The sequence below is a fragment of the Leucopleurus acutus genome, assembly GCF_964270905.1.
Source record: "Leucopleurus acutus genome assembly, chromosome: 9".
NCBI lineage: Eukaryota > Metazoa > Chordata > Mammalia > Artiodactyla > Delphinidae > Leucopleurus > Leucopleurus acutus.
In genome coordinates this window covers 23,932,986-23,954,260 of record NC_139144.1, presented here as the reverse complement: position 1 = coordinate 23,954,260, position 21,275 = coordinate 23,932,986, and the positions used below count along the sequence as shown (strand labels likewise).

The window sequence follows — 21,275 nt, the reverse complement described above, 5'->3', positions numbered from 1 at the left end:
ATAATGTCCTATTTTTTTTTTTTTTCACGGTACGCGGGCCTCTCACTATTGTGGCCTCTCCCGTTGCGGAGCACAGGCTCCGGACACACAGGCTCAGCGGCCATGGCTCAAGGGCCTAGCCGCTCCGCAGCATGCAGCATCTTCCCGGATCGGGCATGAACCCGCATCCCCTGCATCGGCAGGCGGACTCTCAACCACTGCACCACCAGGGAAGCCCCACAATGTCCTATTTTAATCAACATATTGTCCAATGTTTCTGATTCTCCATTACACACGCACACACACACACAAACATTCCTATAATAGTCAGACACTCAGGTAACTTTAATGATGAGGATCAAATAAGGAAGTTGAATCATTTCATTACACAATATAAACTATGAATGATGATGATGTCAGACAAAAAGGTATGGTCTGGGGCTTCCCTGGTGGCGCAGTGGTTAAGAATCTGCCTGCCAATGCAGGAGACATGGGTTCGAGTCCTGGTCTGGGAAGATCCCACATGCCACGGAGCAACTAAGCCCGTGCGCCACAACTACCGAGGCTGCATGCCACAACTACTGAAGCCCGCGCGCCTAGAGCCCGTGCTCTGCAACAAGAGAAGCCGCCGCTATGAGAAGCCATAGAAGCCATAGAAGACAACAAAGAGTATCCCCTGCTCACCGCAACTAGAGAAAGCCTGAGTGCAGCAACAAAGACCCAATGCAGCCAAAAATAAAAATAAATAAATTTATTTAAAAAAAAAAGTATGGTCTGAAGACATGGCAAGAGCTAGTAACTCTTTTGAATGTATAACAACTACCAAATTATCTTACCAAATCTTTAGCTCTTCTGAATCAGTCTTTTCTTAGAACTCTAAAAAACATATGAGAAGCCAAACCATAGAAGCCTTCTAATCCAATAATTAAAATATTGCCCTATAATTCTAGTTATTGGGGGAAGGGAAGGACCTAAAATGGGTAAGTATTCAAAGTTAAAATACAGTTTCTCCCACTATCTGAAAGTAGAGCATTCCTATGAAACTGTTTGTAGGCCAAAATGGCGTAAAGTGAAGCATCAGTTACCTTAAGACACATCTTGCTAACAGATGCACAAAATAAATCAAGATAAATCACAGATGATCAAAGATACAGTTCAAAGATATGGCAGCTGGGATGCTTCATGTAGTTCCTAGGGAAGGAGATTGGCGGTGCCACTCTTGCTGCTTGGGGTGCATGCTGCCACTTGAACAGCTCACTCACTGCAAAACGAACGCTGAAGGCTATTTTCACTTTTCACCTTTTTTCATAAAAGCAAAAATCCTCTTTGGATTTTTTTCTGGTAGCAAAAACAGGTACCAACGTAGGCTTTTTGTAAAAGCAAAGTGGTGTGAAACAAATTTTCAAAAAGCCAGGGATACCTGTATCCTAACTGGGGAAAGAAGTGTAAGTCATGGAAAAAATATGAATAATTATAAGCAAAGAGGTTTCTTTGCAATCTCTTTGCTTCAACTGTCATTTATTTCTTCTGCTATCAATTATTAGCAGAATCATATCATAACCAAAAGTATTACTACAGAAAAGCAAAGCTGCTTAAGTAGAAGGCAAATAAAAAAAACTTTTTAAAGATTAAGATCTTTTTGGGTGGAGAATATAATTTTTAAAGGAAGAAAACAGATTTCTGGAATTCAATCCATTTTAAAATACTATATATCTAGCTGGCCTCTGGCATTTGGATCAAAACATCAAAGTTTGAAAACACATCCTCAGATACCAAAATCTTGTTAATTAGCGAAGATTCCATTCATTAAAAGTAATAACAGCTAAGGCCATTTAATCTCTTCCCACAGATTGTGTCAGGCTAAGCATCATCTAAAACCACACTCTTCCCTGCATTAACCCTAAGAAGAGTGTTTTACAGGCCACATACATATAATCAAATCATGAATCATGACCAAGTTCCTATCACCTAAGGAAAGCCAGTTAATGATATAGTAAAACACTGATTCAAGTTTAGAAAAAAAGAGGAGTATTCTTTAATTCAACAAAGACAGATGATCATGGTAGAATCTGCTTCTAAGAAATTGTAAATCCAAAGAAAAAATATTCAGTTAGTTATAATTCAAAGCAGAATGAAATAAGGACTATTGCACTATACACCAGCAAGAGTTGGTCTGAAAATGAGCAGTATTTGTGAGGTAAAATGTACAAGAATAGGAAACTTACTGGATATGGGGACGTGGGAAAGAGATAAAGATGACCATTTCTGGCTTAAGTACCTGGAGCTTCATGGGGATCATTAATCATGACATGGAATAAAAAAACAGGTTTGAGAAAAGCTGTTGGAGCTCTAAGACAGCTAGGAATTATGTCTGAATTCAGAGAGTTGGGAAGGTAAAAAATTTGGAACTCAGCAGCATAAACTATGTGTTTTGATATTATGTGGTCAATTTGATAATCTAGGGAAATAGAATAACGTAATAAGAACAAAATGTTAAGAAGGATAAAGATGCAACTGGAGGGGAGAAGTATCAAAGTTAGGTAAGAAGACTTAGAAAAATTAGGTAGGAAGAGACTATATACTATATTAATATATTTGATAATTAAAGCATTATATATATTTATGTATATAAAAGCAATATAGTATATATAATAAATAGCAAACAAGGAAAGAGTTTCAAGAAAGAAGGTAAAGAGAGCTAAAAATACTGAAACATTTTGAAGTCGTTATGTAGCTAAACATATTCATGTCAAATAATCTTAATCTCATTTAAATAGTAGGCAAAGTCATTAGCTGAGATATGGAAGCTGGGGAGTTTGGGAGATGGGTGACAATAAAGAAGGTAAGAAACAACCACTCGGGGAGACAGAATACAGTACCAACTAGAGTGACTTAGAGTAGGGATTCCAGGAAGAGCAAATGCAGCTGAGTTGGTATTAGAAGCAGTCAGCTGGGAGTCAGCTGAGTTATGTTTGTATTTTCTCTTTCACCACCAAGGCTCAACAGTCCAGGATCAGGAGGGGAAGAATTAGATACACAAACACACACACACACACACCTTGCCACCAAACACCTACAATATGCCAAGCATGATGCTATGCACTTGGCAAGGCCCTTCAGTATGTCTTCAAACCGTACAGCTTCCTTTCTCTCTCCCTGCTTCTCCCGAACAATTCAGTACTACAGCCATTAGAGGGGGCAGAGTCATGGGGGACCCAAAGCAGGGTGTCAGATAGTCTGACACATAGGGGTGACAAGGGCAGGGTATCAGCCAAAGTGGAGTGTAGAGGGGGACCTTGTGGGGTTAGGGGAATCACAGCCTAAGCAGGATAAGTAGGGTGACCACATGCGGGAGTGACCCAGAGCAGCAGGGCGAGGAGGTCATCCACTTGGAGGATATGCTCATGTGGGGTGTCAGAGCCCAAGAAAGACAAAGAAGGTCTAGAATAAAGAGCTTGAATGGGATGGTATGGCAGCTGAGATGGGAGACTGGTTACATATACAAGGACTGATGTCTCAAAAGCCTGAAAATGTTCCTCTCTGTTTACTCAAAAATCTCTATCTATAAAGCTATTAAAGAGATTATTAGTTCAATGACATGAACGCTATATGTAAATAAGAGAAGGGTTTAATAAATAAATTATGGCATATTTATATAACAATATTATACTCTTTAAAATTATGTTTTAAAAGGGTATTTAGTGACATGGGAAAGTACCTTTACATGAAAACAGTAAATAAAAACCTAAATACAATATAATCCTAATTTTGTTGGGGAAAATTCACAATGTTAACAGTAGGGTAATTGTGTGACTTTATTATACTCACCTGCATTTTCCACTTTTCGTATTATAGACATGTATTACTTTTAAACTATGATTGAAACATCATTAAAAAAATCAAGAGGAAATGGAAGCTAATATCATCTGAGTAGCATCACATATTAGGTACTGGGCTAGGTGGTTTTGAATACATTTTCTCATGGAAAAGTACTGTGATAGAGGGGGCAAGTCATTACGAAAGCAACTGCCACTTCTCAAAGTCAATTTGTCTCATTATAAAAATAAATAAGGCTTTTCCTATGAGTTATATAACAGAAATTTTAATAACAAAACTGTCAGAAATTCTAGTACTACAAAAGGGCAGACAGATACCTACGTCCTAGAATATCAAGGGAAAAAATGAGTTAAAGAGGCAAAATGCTAAAATATTTGAAGTGCCCAAGAAAACAACAACATTTCATACAGGACTCTTGCCGCAGACGGGTAACTTAAGTTGCATTAGGCGGTGATGAATGAATTCAACTGATTCACACAGGAAAGGGAGGGAATGGAAGGAAGGGAACCTGGCAAACAGCTCTGTGGTAGAACTGGGAGAACTCCAAGTTCTGGAAGAAGCCAAGGAGAGAAGGCCCTCATCAGCTCTTTGGCCTCTGTAGCAACCAGTAGGGGCTAGCCATATGGCAGAAGGAAGCAGCCATGGACTACCTCTCCTGAATGCTCTCTTGGTATTCCCTTTAAGTCCTCAAGAGATTAAAAAGATTAACCCTTAGAGCTAGTGATACAGTGTAATATCAGGGGTCCTCAACAGCCCCCAAGTGTCAAGCCCCCATCTTTAATTAGCAGCTGTAATCTGTGACCTAAAGATTAAAAAGCAAGTATATAGTTGATTTAACACCTCTCATTTATACTTAAGAAAAATCATTAAATCACTAAGAATAAAGGAATGAAGTCCTGCTATACTCTGAGGAGGACTTTAAAGGACCATACCTGTGTAATTTGATCCTATACACACCCCCTCCTCCACAGTGATCCCAGGCTAGACAGCTGACTCAAACTGAGCCAGTCAAATTCTCTTTCCATTCCAACGTGAGGTGAACAGGAGAAACAGAGATGGATGACTAATAGAGATGAATAAAATTAATACAACAGAGAAGTTTCTAGAAATTCTGAGGGGCCCAACATAGTCCTGGTTTGTCTTTCCTTCCCAGGTCTTGGCTGTCTGCTGTTGGCACAGTTTACGTGTGTAGTGAAAAGTAGAAGCAGAACACAGTGGTGTTTTTTCCTGGCCTAACTTTAACGAGAACATTGCTGTTAATGCAAACCAACACCACTCTGCATAATTTATGAAGATTGTTTATTTTCCAACTTGCTAGTATATGGCAGTGTGTTCTCAGTGAATTTATTAATCAAGGTACTGTCCAATTAAAAACTTTCCCCAAGAAGTCATCTTGGCAAAGATAATTTAACTGCTACTTTTCTATTTAACCTAACCTTGCATCATGAATTGTGAGAAGATCCTGCTAGTGAGGAAAAAAAGATTATTAGTTGCTATTATTAATCATAGGAAAATAATTCAAATATGCCTTACTTTATCAATCAGAGGGTCAAAAACACATTACTCAGGGTGAATACTAGAGTTCTATTTAACAATCCTATAACATTAATTCCCAGGTGTTAAAGCTTTTACAGCCAAAACTATAAAATTTAACATTACGCAATTAATAATTATTAGAATTTTTCAATAAATGTTATTTCAACAATTAAAATGGAAATTATTAAATAGTTTAAAGAAATTATTAAACTATTTAAAATACTTTTTAAAAGCTATTCATTACTTAAACAGCTTAATTAAAAAAAAATAAGGACTCATTTCTTTAGCTTCTAAATCATCAAAATACAGTGAAAGGCCAAATATAAATTCTACTTTGTCTTCACTTTACCACTAACAGTGCTGCACATATTTTATACATCAAACTTAAGGAAAATAACTTCCTCCCCCGCAAAAAAACTTCATCTTCTCACCTCGTCCAAGACAAGGCATTCAGCGACAACACAGATCATAATTCACCTAGCCAAACACACATTTATAAAAATTAACTTACTTAAATAACAATGACCAAAACCAAGCCAGTCAGGATACGTACAAGACTTCCAATAGACTAAGCAAATACATTTAAGCTAAAATGAGAGTTGCATGAATAAACAGTTAACTGCGTAACTGCTGCTCCACTTATTGAGCAGTTGTTGCTCTGTCATGGATTACAGTCCAAGCAGGAGACAAGACACACAGGACATATTTAATGCCATCACCCACAACCACCTGAGAGCCCACAGCAAAGGGAAAGACAAGTGGCAGAAGAAATAGGCCAGATTTGGATATCATGTTAGGAGCAGAATCACTCTCAGTTAAGGGAGTGCAGATTCTGTAGCCTATTCCAACTGGGTTTAAATTCTGGCTCCATCCCGCATTCTCTATGTGACTGTGGGGAAACCACTAGACTTCTCTGAATCTTAGTTTCCTCAGTTACAAATTCAGGATAATGGCAGTAATGCCTATTTCATAAGGTTGTTGTGATAATTAAATGCAGGTAACATACTTAGGACAGTATGTAGCACATAGTAAGCATTCAATGAATGTCACCTGCTATTATTATTCAACTAGTTCAACAACCATGAAACAGGAAGCCTTGGGCCAATTATTCTACTTATACAATATCATTTAATCCTCATTTTTTAAAGAAAATTAAACAGACATAGAAAGGTTCAATAATTTGCCCAAAGTCATAAGACAGCAAATCAAAGAACCAGACTCAAACATAGCATGTCTGACCACAAGGGCCCTGCTTTTTGTTTTTTTCTCCTGGTTGATTTTCAAGTTATTAAGACTCAAGAATATCTGTATGTGGTACAAATTAAAATTGTGTCAAAGTGAAAGGGAATGTTTATTTTTAAAACTCTCAGACTCTGTGTGAGAACTTTCTCAAAAAACATTCAGACTTATGGTTACCAATGGGGAGGGGGGATGAGGGAGGGATGGACTGGGAGTTTGGGGTTAGTAGATGCAAACTATGACATTTAAAATGGATAAGCAACAAGGACCTACTGTATATCACAGGAAACTATGTTCAATATCCTGTGATAAACCATAATGGAAAAGAATATAAAAAGAATATATATATAACTGAATCACTTCACTGTACAACAGAAATTCACACAACATTGTAAATCAACTATACTTCAATAAAAAAAATTTTTTAAGTCAACATTTTTACCCCCATTTTGAAGATGAAGAAATTGAGTCTCACAGAGGTTGAAATAACTTGCCCATGTCAGACAGCTTTTAAGATACAGAGTTTGGATCTCATTTACAGATACAGATACCCATAGGCTGGCGTTCCATTACACAGTGCTATCTTCCAAGATAAATCTTGATTTTCTTTTCTCAAAATAATAGCAATCTGTGGAAACTACTATCTCTTAGTAGCAAAACCCATTTCAAATTACTTGTTTAGATAAGAATTAAGTAAACATACCACCTATTTCAGATATATCCATTCTTTGACTTGCCAAGATTTGGGTTTTCTAATATTTATTTATTCATTCATTCCACTTATATATTTATTATTATCAATTTATTTATTTTGGCCCCGCCGGGTCCCAGTTGTGGCATGTGGAATCTTAGTTGCGGAATATGGACTTCTTAGTTGTGGCATGCGGGCTCTTAGTTGCGGCATGCACACAGGATCTAGTTCCCCGACCAGGGATCAAACCCGGGCCTCCTGCACTGGGAGCGTGGAGTCTTACCCACTGGACCACCAGGGAAGTCCCAAGATTTGTTTCTAATCAATCACATTCCCAAGAATAGCTATCACTTTTCCTTTGTATTCATGATTGTAGTTTTTAAAAGTCCAATTTTATTGCTTTCTTTGCATGTAAGACTTAACGCAAACCTGGAATAGAAAAGATCCCACACCAACACACTTCGCGTAGCGTGAGGAAAGGAAAAAAAAAAGAAACATAAATGTATATATTTAAAATATCTTCTCAACTGAACTGTTTAACTACTTTACTACTTTATAAGAGGTATGGGGCATGATTTACCCCCTAAACACAACTTGTTTTAGGTTTAACGGTTCTGCCAACCTTGTAAATTCCCTGAACAGGGTTTCATCAGTCTAGTAAAACCAAAGGAACACATGAATAGGATAATTCCATAGATGTTTTACTGTATCAAACTGTAGATTAAAATTATAATACCAAAATAATCAATTAAAAGAAATGACTATGTAAATTAAACCACCAAGAGATGGCACTTCACAACCACTAAAATGTCTTTAATTAAAAAAGACATGGGACTTCCCTGGAGGTCCAGTGGATAAGACTCCACGCTCCCACTGCTGGGAGCACAGGTTCGATCCCATTCAGGGAATTAAGATCCCACATGCCGCACGGCACGGCCAAAAAAAAAAAAAGACAGACAGACAGACAGTAACAGGTTTGGGCAAGGATGTGGAGAAACTAAAATCCTCATATAATGCTTGTGGGAATGTAAAATGAAGCAGTCACTTTGGAAAACAGTTTGGCAGTTACGACCTGGTAATTCCACTCCTAGTTATTATCCCAAGATAAATGAAAATGTATGTCCATATGAAGATATGTACATGAATCTTTATACCTGCACCATTCATAATAGTCAAAAAGTGGAAACAATCCAAATGTCCATCAACTGTGAATAAACAAAATCTGGTACACCTATACAATGGGATTCTACTCAGCAATAAAATGGAATGGAGTACTCACACATGCTACAACAGGAGTGAAACTCAGAAACAGCACGTTAAGTAAAGAAGCCAGACACAAAAGACACTAATGGCAGAAAAGGCAAATCTATAAGATACAAAAAGTAGATCAGTGGCTTCGTGGTGGTGGGGATGGGAAGGAGAAGTGACTACAAATGAGCAATACATTTCTTTTGATAGAAATCTTCTGAAATTAGACTGTGGTGATGGTTGTATAATACCATAAATTTAGTAGGAATTATTGAATTGTACACTTAAAACAAGTGAATTTTATCACTTTTAAGTTACATGTCAATAAAGCTCTTTTGTAAAAACGGAATAGCTATGTTTTTGTAAAATTTCTTTAAATAAAATAACATGACAAGCATTTAAAGGAAAAAATATATATACATAGTCAGAATTTGGAATGAAAAGAATTTTCCATTAAGTTTTGACTCCTAGCAGGCTTTCCATCCCTGTACCTAGAAGACTGCTTCTGCTTTGTGTGTGTGTGTGTGTGTGTGTGTGTGTGTGTATATTCTAGATTAATTTTAATATTGCCCTAATATTAACTTGAATATTTATAGGATTTACTTCCCAAAGGATTTGAGATATCAAAACATTATGCAGTGAAAATTATAGTTCACTGCAACTAAGAAAATGTTAATATAAAGAAATTGTCTATGCTGTACAAATAACTGCTAAATTTATATTATTTGGAATTTTAGGATTCCTCTGAAAATATGTATATGTAACTTGTTTGAAATTATTAAATTTCCCATTTTCTAGAAATCTCTCCCCCAATCCTTCCACTCAGGAAATCATGTAATAATAACATCAGTATCAGGAGTATTGTTTGAAAAATAATACCCGTATGAAAATTATGGGAAACTTGAAAGTAAAAGTGAAAAAAGTGTTGGCATTGGGTCATATTCATTGAAAAAAACCTTTTACATCACGCAAGATGTCCATAAGAGGTATCTGTCTTTAAAATAACACCTACACTGTAGCATGAACTGACTGGGACCCTAACATGGATGGAAGGCCCCACTCCTGGTTACTAAAAGATATTAAGTGCCAGTTGAGGCAGTTAATGCTGTTAATAATAATAACAAATAGCATTTGATATTACTTATCACATGCCAGACACACTTTCCATGTACTAACTTAATAAATCCTCACAATTCTATGAAGTAGATATTATTGCTATCCCTATTTTATAGTTAAAAAAATTTAGGTTGTACAAATTTTAACAGTAAGTAGCAGAATATAGCAATTCAAAACCAGATGGACTGGCTCCATAAATGAGGCCTTACCCATCAGTAATTTAATTCACATCCTTACACAAAAACCACCCTATATTCTTTTGCCTTGGCTCTGATCACTAAGAAGTACCTGGGAAGGGTGGCATTTAGCCCCTAATCATTGTCAGATACTTCTGTCTCTACTGACTCTCCATGGCTGCCTTGCCAGCTGGGAAGCTGTCAGGCCTATTAAGAAAGCAAATGAGCCCAAGCACCTATGGTCAGCTCATCTGTGACAAAGGAGGCAAGAATATACAATGGAGAAAAGACAGTCTCTTCAGTAAGTGGTGCTGGGAAAACTAGACAGCTACATGTAAAAGAATGAAATTAGAACACTCCCTAACACCACACACAAAAATAAACTCAAAATGGATTAAAGACCTAAATATAAGGCCAAACTCTATAAAACTCTTAGAGGAAAACATAAGCAGAACACTCTTTGACATAAATCGCAGCAAGACCTTTTTTGACCCACCTCCTAGAGTAATGAAAATAAATACAAAAATAAACAAATGAGACCTAATTAACTTAAAAGCTTTTGCACAGCAAAGGAAACCGTAAGCAAGATGAAGACAACCCTCAAAATGGGAGAAAATATTTGCAAATGAAGCAAAGGACAAGGGATTAATCTCCAAAATATACAAACACCTCATGCAGCTCAGTATCAAAAAAAACCAAACAACTCAATCAAAAACTGGGTGGAAGACATTTCTCCAAAGAAGACATACAGATGGCCAAGAGGAACATGAAAAGATGCTCAACATCACTAATTATTAGAGAAATGCAGATCAAAACAACAATAAAGTATCACCTCACACCGGTCAGAATGGTCATCGTCAAAAAACCTACAAAACATGAATGCTGGAGAGGATTTCCTCCTACACTGTTGGTGGGAATGTGAATTGGTACAGCCACTATGAAAAACAGTATAGAGGCTCCTCAAAAAACTAAAAATAGAACTACCATATGACCCAGCAATCCCAGACCTGGGCATATACCTGGAGATAAACCATAATTCAAAAAGACACATGCACTCCAATGTTCATTGCAGCACTATTTACAATAGCCAGGACTGGAAGCAACCTAAATGTCCATCAACAGAGGAATGGATAAAGAAGATGTGGTACATATATACAACAGAATATTACTCGGCCATAAAAAGGAACGAAATAGTGCCATTTGCAGAGACGTGGATAGACCCAGAGACTGTCATACAGAGTGAAGTCAGAAAGAGAAAAACAAATATCGTATAATATCGCTTATATGCGGAATCTAGAAAAATCGTACAGATGAACTTATTTGCAAAGCAGAAAAAGAGACACAGATGTAGAGAACAAACTTATGGATACCAAGGGGGGAAGGGGAGGAATGAATTGGGAGACTGGGATTGGCATATATACACTACTATGTGTAAAACAGATAACTAAAGAGAACCTACTGTATAGCACAGGGAACTCTACTCAGTGCTCTGTGGTGACCTAAATGGGAAGGAAATCTAAAAAAGAGGGGATATATATATATACATATAACTGATTCACTTTGATGTACAGCAGAAACTAACAGTACACTGTAAAGCAACTATACGCCAATAAAAAATAAATAAATAAAATATTGATTTCTCAACACAAAAAAAAGGAAATGAGAATATACAAAACTCTTCCTGAAGTACAATCTACTCAGCTCTAAAAATATCTAAAATAGGTAATATTATTAGTAACCACAGGGTAACCGTAAAGATTAAGTGTGCTAATACATATTGAGCTAACAACAGTAACAGACATATAAGAGCTCAAAATGTTAGCTATTATGTCATTTTGATGAATTACCTAATGCTTCCCTTTCCTTAATAATGCAGCATGAGACAAGGAAGGAAGGTATATGCCTTAATTGCATTCTTTTAATATTTATCATAAGATATACTCTGGTTTATTATTCTAAAACATAACCCCAACTAAATGATGCATACATATTAGGAATCAAGACTACGGTACCTTCCTTGTTTACATATTTCTAACAGTTTACTATAAATAGCATGAAAAGCTGTATCATATTTTTAAAGCAATTTAAATTAATGCCAAGAGTATTAACATATCTTGGTTACATTTGTATTTTAGAAAATACCTAACATATTATTGCTGCTCATTCAATCATGTGAAATAAAAAATGAGATCATAAAACATCTAAGTTATTCAAAATCAAACACATTAAACTGTTTAGCTTCCTTCCACTTACCTATATAAGGTAAAATTAATATGGAGAAAAAGTTAAGATAACTTGCTCCTGGGTGCTCAGTCCAGATTCCCCAGAATTAGAATCTGAGGGACCTGGACCACTATCATCATTGGGCAAGAAAAGGTTTGCTGTAATTGCAAGAATCCAGGTAGCCAAAATTGCTACTGAGAGTGACTACAGGTATGCCTACAGAAGTTATACTGTTCATCTTCACTATGTAGAATTAGGAAAAACTGTGCAGAGGAAGAAATGAACCATTTATCCAGATAGTACTTTAGACTGTGCTAAAGTACTAATCTTTGGTAAGCGCTTTGGAAAGCATCTGCAATCTTATACTGTACATACTAGTACTATATATATTCTTATACTGATGAGACAACTGAGGCTGTCAGAAAGTTCTGCACCTAGTTGCAGAAGCTGAAAGAGGAATATGGGAACATAAACATTCTTCATTAAGGTTTATCTACAGATTAAATGAAGAGCTCTTTTAAACAGTCAAAAAAAATCTTTCAAATTAAACAAATGAATTTTATAAAAGTTTCTTCAGTGTGTTTTTCAAAGCAACTTTAGTACAGGAGAAAAGAGTGGCCTGAAAGTCAACAGATCAGAGTTTTGGTTTTATCATTAATTCATGACTTTGATCAAGTTATTAGATCTACAGGCATCAGGTTTCTCAACTGTAAAGCAAAATGTTTAACAGGAACTAGATGATCTCTAAAGTCAAACCATCTTGACTACTGCATAGCATAGTTTCTTTCTTCCTTGTAAATAAAATTCAAACTCAAATTATTTATTTTAGAAATACCCAAACTGGAGAGAGGGTGAGGGTGGAAAATTTTAAGAACTTCATGACCAAAATGCAGGAGAAAAATCTTAGGTGAAAAGGTACATATTTCAGTAACTAAACTAACCAATGTATTTACGCTAGGAAAAGACTTATTTTTGGCAAGTAAGTGACACTGAAAAGGAAATGGTGGAAAACATGAGCATTGATTGAAGCAAAGAAAGTTAAGGCTTATAAATTACACTTAATCATATCTCTGCTGTACAAGTGTTAGACAAACATCAACTAAACACTTACTGTTCTAATATTGGATGGGTATTAGAAGACTGACATTTTAGGTTTCTCCTTTACAAGTAAGAATCTTTTTAGCCTCATGAGAATTTTTAGAATCCATGAAATAAAGCACTCTGATAAGTCTGGGGAACAATTCCTCTGATAAGTGTATGAATATGAGATAACAATAATAGAAATAACTCTCATTTATTGAAGGCTTACCCTGTGTAGAGCACTTTGCTAACACTTTGCATATATCATCATCATTTTAAATATAAAAGTCAGTGTTTATATATATGAAGAAAGTGAAATTCAGAGACACAATCTGTCCAGAATTATACAGGCTTTCAAGAACAAGGATTCAAATCTCTGCTTTCCAACCCCAAAACCTATGTTCTTGTTACCATGAAGATATACTGTCTCCTACAGTGGTCACTCTCAAAGGGGTCAGGCTGTGACTAAAAGGGAGCCTGAAGGTTTTGTAAAGCCGGTAACATTCTGTTTTTCAATCTGAGTCCTATTTTATAAACAGGATACAAACAGTTCTGAACACAAGCAGTTGTTCAGTTTGTAAATATATGTGTAAATATGTAAATATATTATATATAATAAATAATAATCTGTGTGGTTTTGTGTATATATTATATACCACAATAAAACATATATTCTCTATGCATTAGTCGGGACTCTCTTTTACAAGTAAAAGTCCAATTCAAACTATCTGCAACAAGAAGGGGAAATTTAAGGACTTCCCTGGTGGCGCACTGGTTAAGAATCCACCTGCCAATTCAGGGGACACGGGTTCGAGCCCTGGTCCGCAAAGATCCCACATGCCGCGGAGCAACTAAGCCCGTGTGCCACAGCTCCTGAGCCTGTGCTCTAGAGCCCGCGAGCCACAACTACTGAGCCTGCGTTCTAGAGCCCGCAAGCCACAACTACTGAAGCCCCTGTGCCAAGAGAAACCACCACAATGAGAAGCCCATGCACCACAATGAAGAGTAGCCCCTGTTCGCCACAACTAGAGAAAGCCCACACGCAGCAACGAAGACCCAATGCAGCCAAAAATAAATAAATAATTTTTTCTTTTTTTTTTTTAAAAAGGGAAATTCATTGGCTAAACAACTCAAAGGTCAGGGGTGAAGCTAATGTCAGGGTGGAATGAATCCAGGGACAAGAGCACCTGCTGGCCTGTGGCTGTCTGCTTTTACCCTATTCCTGACGACTCTCTGTGCTCTCTCATTCTCTTCTTCTAAAACTTTTTCCATGTTGTGGTAACATGCTTAGACTTTCATCCTTCTAAATGAAAGTTCCTAAATGAAAGAAGCAAAAGAGTCTTTTCCAGCAGCTCTAATTAAAAACAAAACAAAACAAAACAAAAACAAAAAACTATAGAAGGACAGTTTGGGTCATCAGATTTACCTGGACCCATCACTGTGGCCAAGGGAATGAGGTACCGTTTCTGGTCTGGTCTTAGTCACATACCCACCTCTTTGGTCAGATGGAAGAAGTATGTGCAGCACATACTCCTGTTGGTCATTAAAGAAACTGCAGAGTACTGACCACCACTCCAATGTCTCATCTACTATATTCCAAGTCATAAGATGCATTACTAGTATTATTTTTAAGAGTGATACTTCATATTTATTCAACAATTCATAAACCCATTTAAAAACCTTTTTAAAAACTATATTTAAAGTTGATTCACTCCTTCATAACCCTGTGAGGCACAGAGAGGAAGCACTACCATCCTCAGATTACAAAAGAAGGAACTGAGGCTCAGAGAGATTGAGTAACACATTCAATATTACAAGCTGATAAATGTCACAAAATCGAATACAAGTGCTCTTTCAACCATATCATACTATAAGGCACAGTAGTCTAAAATTACATTAAAGATTTAATGGTACCTATGAGAATATGGTTCAAGAAAAAAAAAAGCGTAAAAGAGAAAATGTGATAAACCCATTTGTCTGAGGCTCAGTACTTCTATTTGGTAGATCTTAATTTTACATCTACTACTATAAGCATTCAGAGGCAAAAGAGCACTATACAGGAAACCACACACCATCAGAAAGCATTTCTTGGTTATCACTTAGCATGCCTTCAGCTGCAAGGAAATAAAATTAAACTTCAAGTGACTGAAAAAATAAGGGGATTTATTAGCTCATACAGTAAGAAGTCCCAAGATAAGACAATTCCAGAGTTAATTAATTCCATGGCTCAAAAAGTCCTGAAAAACTCAGGACCTTTCCATCTTTCAACTCTGCCAGACTTGGCCAGCTGTCAAGCTCCCTTCTGGGGAGCAAGTTCATTACAACAGCTTCAGGCAACAGAGCTTCACCCACTAATGTCCAGAGACAGGAAACAGACCCTCTGTCTCATTTCATTCATTTACCTATGTTAAATTAGTTAATATATGTAAAGCATCTAGAAAATGCCTGGCACATAATAAATGTTATATAACTGTTAGGGGAAACACTGACTGAAACCACCCACCCTGGCCAGGCACCACAATAACCATCTACATGAGTTGTTTTATAACAGGAGGTCCTGGTAAGGAACACGGAACTAACAAGCCACCACCAACTGGAAGAATTTGGGAAAGGTCAATATGAGACGCCAGTCCATATGTCCTACCAACCTCCCAGAATCCTCCTCACTGGAATCCATCTTGGCTGAGTGATGCGTGCGCCACCAGGAAGGACCCTGAGTCAGAACGATTGGCCAGAGACAACCCGGAAACTAATCTCATCACCATAAAACCTGAGACTGCAATCCACGTGGCAGAGCAGTCCTCCTGGGTTCCCTTACCCTCCTGCTCTCCACCCGGGTGCCCCTTCCTAATAAAGTCTCTTGCTTTGTCAGCACATGTGTCCCCTCAGACAAATCATTTACGAGTGTTGGACAAGAGCCCACTCTCAGGCCCTGGAAGGGGTCCCTCCTGCAAGAAAAGGATTTTTTTTTTATAAGCCTATATGTAAGAGGAACACAAATCTATATGACCAAAGAGCAGTGAAAGGAACTCTCAGGCTGATGATAAAAGGAAATACCAAGATGGCAGATGAGAGGCATGACTTGAGAACAATCCATCCAAGAATGGAGCAGGAGGTCACAGAGTTCTAGGAGGGTCATTCCCAAGAAAGGAAAAAAAGAAATTGGTAGAATACCTGAATGTGACTGACTACAACAAAAGTTGTTCAGTTCTGTCAGAGACTTTCAAGAACTAGAAAAACAAAGCAAAACATAAAAACTGTTGCACAGACAGGAAATATTATCACAGATACTACATGATGTTGCTCTAAATACTGCACACACAAACATAAGCCTTGAGTACTGATTTAACCAAAATTTTAGTCACTGGGAGAATGCAGTAGGGGGATTGGAAAGAAATCATTAAAAAGCTAAATCCTTATCATACAGTCAAAAATCAACAAAAAACATCTATAATGTGGGCCCCTTGCCCACTACTTTCTGGAGACAACTGAGTAGATTCTAAATAACAGTTACCACTCAGATTGCTAAACTGTATAACTATTTAGTGACAATTAATTGCTTTGTGGCTGAGGTAATAATCTTAAATTTGAAGGCTGCCACAGAGACCCAGACTTTCCATAGTTCTTTCTCCCTCTTGTTCCCTCATGGCGTTTTAGCATGGAACTAGCAGGGAAAACAGAGAGGAAGTTATGGTATAAATATGGGTATCTGGTCACTGATTTTGGTTGTATGACTTAATTTCTTTTGCACCTTTATAACTTGGGCAAAGTAGGTATGTATAAAAAAAAAAGTAAATACCATAAAAAAAACTAAACAGTGTTATTCAACAGGCCATTATTCCATTTTTAGCAGGGCAGTTCTTTTTGGTGCCCTAAGATAGCTCTATGAGGCTATCTTAGAGCACAGGTATGCAAACTAAGGCCTGTGTACCAAATCTAACGTATTGCTGGTTTCTGTAAATTAAGTTTTATTGAAACACAGTCATGCCATTCATTTCATTCATTTACACATTGTCTATGGCTGCTTTTGTCCTGTAACAGCAGAGTTGAGTAGTTTCCACAGAGACCTATGGCCCTCAAAGCCTAAAACACTTACCACCTGATCCTTTACAGAAAAAGTTTGCCAACTCTAATTTAGAATATTGCATGATATTTTGTATCCGATTCCTACCCACAAATGTCAGTATTCCCCGAAAAGTAATTATGAAAACCCCAACTTCACACCCTATATTTGCAACCCACCCTCCCCTACTCCCTACCGGGATGAAGAGTAGCAGAACTTTGAAACACCAACTGCCTCCAGGGAGCAGAACTCAGAGGTTGGATAAGGACAGGAAAGGGTACCAATAGGGGCTGTTATTTTTGTTTTCAAAAAGTCTTGAAATACCAAATCTTTCAAAGTATTCACACGTATTCTTCAAGAAAATTCAATTTAAAATCAAAAGAAAACAATAGAGCAAATCAAATCTGGTTAATGGTTCTGGTGACTCTCTAACATAATATGTGATTATATTTGCTAGATATAATTTGTTTTATCTGTTAGGGTTGCTCTGGAGAATTTTTTGGTTGCATATATCCAAAGCTGCTAGATAGACGACCCTCAGATAAGAAGGCTGTTACTGTGCTAAAACTGAATGTGAGTATAATATTTGAAACTCTCCGATCTCAAGAAAGGTCAATTAATCTAACACATCCTACAAATGATCTTCAGTGAAGTTTGAAATTTTTAAACCTAAAAAGTCCGATAGATAAAATGTTTAATAAATATTACTAAATATTACTAACTTACTACTAATTTCTACAAATTTCTACTAATAAGTAGAAATTAAGAGAAAAGCTTTCAAAGATCTATGTAGGAAAAAAATAGTTTTCTTTAATTCAGCTTTCTTTTACGTTGACTGGAAATTTAAAAGTAAAGATGACACTAATATAAAAACATAAAAGATTGAATTAATAGTATGATCAACATCAATCTTCCAATTCATTACTTTACGAGAAAAATGTGATATGGTATATCTGTGGTATGTTCTACCCAGAAAAGAAATGACACATCCAAAGACAGACTGTATTCTTAGGTATGTCTAATCTTTAAAGTGTGCTAATTTACCACTTATTTACAATTTAACTAAATTTTAAAATTGTCTGATTTTCCCATACATAGGAAAACCTTTAAATATATAATTATCTTTGTTAATAGGAACCTAATGAATAAGGCATCAAAAACGTTTTAAAATGTGAAAACAAACATAATTCACTATATAAGCTAAAAATCTAAGATACCACATAAAACAACAATACATTTTAAAGAGTGTAAACAACACTCTTCAGGAATAAACAGCTTACTGTATCTTCAAAAAAGGCATCAGAATTTGTATTTTATAAAGAAAACATTACACTGGTAAAGCTTATTTTGAAACGTAGGATGACACAGCTAGTTAAGTAGTTATGACGACTATTCCTACAACATCAAAATAAACATTTTAGTATTTCAGTTTGGAAAATACAGTCTCCAAAGGTTTATTCTACTGAAAAGATTCAGCTGTTGAATTATGACTTACAAGAAATAGACTTAAACTATAGTTTCCCTTGTTATAAAATTATAACTGCTCTGTTAACCTAGCTTTCTTCAAAAGAAATGCAAGAAAAAATTTAATGCTTTCATAAAATGCTAACTGTATTCATAATCCTGGAAATTTGGTTTATATTTTAACTGAAAATAATTAATCTAGCTACTTTGATAATGTGGAGTAAAAAGTAGAGAAAAATATTTCTAAGCACCACCTTTCTTATTTTCGGTAATACTTGACATAAAACCATCGTATTAAAAAAAAGCATGCGTTTTTAGAACAAAAACATTTAAAAGGTTAAAAGCTTTGACTATCAACTTACCTTCTTTTGATACCACACTATAGCATCTGTGACTTTGGACGCCATTTATTCCACTGAGATCACACATTCGTCATTTTAGGCTGTGCAAGAGAGAAAAACATACAAAGGACTTGACTTCCACCTTCTAAAAGGAGACTGAACAACATGTATACATAGCACTCTGGTTACTTGCACAGCAGGGGTGTATGACTATACTTATATTACACCCTTCCTCATTATTATTTTAGCAACAGGTTCCCTTAAGTGAACAAAAATCAGTTGCCATAAGAAAAGGATCTTTCTACATGAATATAACACTTAAATTTTCTTACAAAATAGTTGAATTGTTTTTTAAAAAATAAGTCTTTTAAATAAATTTCAGAATTTTCCAGGTTATACTGGAAATTTTTCATTTATAAATTCACATATGATAGGAATCAATCCATTCACTCAGTAACAGATCAGTTTTGCTTCAGCTTCTATCTAGGAACTAGCATCAATTACGGTTGCTAAAGGATGGCTTGATAGAGATTCCAAAATTTATAATCATATTTAATTTTCCCTGATGCTCAGTAAACACAAAGTTGAACTAAAATCAAATAGCTAGAGAAACCTAATTAATTTATGTTAAATACTAAGCTAATATTAGAGTTAATTACACAGGAATAGCTACTATTAAGGACTTCTCAGATATCACAGTTTGCTAACCTTCAGAAATTTACCACAGACTACTTCATAAGCTTCTTTCTGGACACTAAACTTAATGGTTCCTTACTCCTAGAGAAAATTAATTTCAGACTGATTCCAGTTACCTCTGGAATACTTTTCTAGTCTTAATACTACACCAGCATGGAGGGCATCTCTGGCAGGTGTTAAGGATGAGCTTAAACAGGTTCAAACGCACAATTCATTGCAGAACTCATTACAAATTAGGATCATCCAAGGCCAAACAGGATCTCAAGAAAATTCTGAGAGTAGAGCACCCTGCTCAGCCAATCCTAGCACATGCAGATCTGCAACCGGCGAGATGCTAACACTACAGAGTTTGCCCAGAGTAAACAAAATACCAGAGGTTTTATACTCCATTCTTGGGAGCATATAAGGATTCAAATATAATGACAATTATCACCAGCAAGTTCAAATATTCAGATCAACTTCTAAAATTTAAGGCAGAATTTACTTACTGCCTGTATTTTTTTAACTTTTATTGAAATATAGTTGATTTACAATGTTGTGACTGCATATATTTTTGACAGTGTTAGAGACCAGATTATTTATTACCTTTCCTAAGATACTGATTGCATCTTTAACTGATCAAATTCAAGTAAACCATGTTTTGAAAACCTCATAAATTCCCTGGCATCATGGAAAGAGAAGGAGCATAGAGTCAAAAGATGAGAATTCAAATGGTTCCACTAACTAACATGCAATATTGAAGAAGTCACTTCACCTCTATGATCTAGTTTCTTTCACTTATAAAACAGGAGTAACTGTACCTATCTATCCCTTATAGAGTTTTTGTGACTAATAAATAAGACAATATACATAAAATGCTTACCAAAGTCTAGTACATATAGATGGTCAATTGTAATTATTTTATTAATTTTATATTTTAAAATTCCCCAATTCAGGAACTGGGAAATATTTATATTTCCTTTTTTAAACATGGCAAACAGGTTAGAGAAGAAAAACGTGCAATCAGTTTCTGTTGACAGTTAAAATAAAAATAGTTACCTGATTATCCTAAGACTGCAATGTCAATTCTCCACTCCATACACATGGATTATTTAGAGATTTCAAAGTTCACCTCCTCTGAAGTTTCTCAGTCAGATGTGGCTACCTTTATTTCTCTTACCAGGGTTCTGGGGGGAAGCTTGTCCTTACTGACTTAAAATCTTCCATTTTTTGTTTTTCTGTCCTGGAGGCCTTTGGGAGTAATTCATTAACTTATACCACATTTTGTCCTAAAGGTTTTACCTTGATTCGGTCAGCAGACTATTCATTACAACATTACACCTTCATTATAATTGTCTGTGAAGACTATAGTTTATGTTTTCCAAACTGGTTATAACTCTCCTCCCTCTCCTGTCCCCACCTTGCCAAATGCAAGCTACAAAAAGTATGAAAATATCAATTTTTCACTTTACTGTCCTTTAATCTCACCGAATCTTTACTGACAAAAATTCCAGCTTATCTACCAAAATAAAGATCCTCTTTCTAATCCCCAGTAGTGTAAATAATATGCATTTCATATAGAAAATGTGAAAGGATTTTTTATTCAC

The 21,275-nt window shown here is 36.1% G+C and overlaps 1 protein-coding gene across 4 annotated transcripts in view; it reads right to left on the bottom strand.

The window, feature by feature from the left end:
- Positions 1–21,275, bottom strand: part of PHTF2 (putative homeodomain transcription factor 2) — a 111,479-nt gene that overhangs the window by 61,605 nt on the left and 28,599 nt on the right. For all 4 annotated transcript variants that reach the window (XM_082846753.1, XM_082846755.1, XM_082846756.1 and 1 more), the window contains exon 2: positions 19,015–19,094. In XM_082846753.1, the coding sequence (XP_082702879.1) occupies positions 19,015–19,059 (45 nt within the window). In that variant the 5' untranslated portion in view covers positions 19,060–19,094. The remainder of the gene's footprint in view (positions 1–19,014; positions 19,095–21,275) is intronic.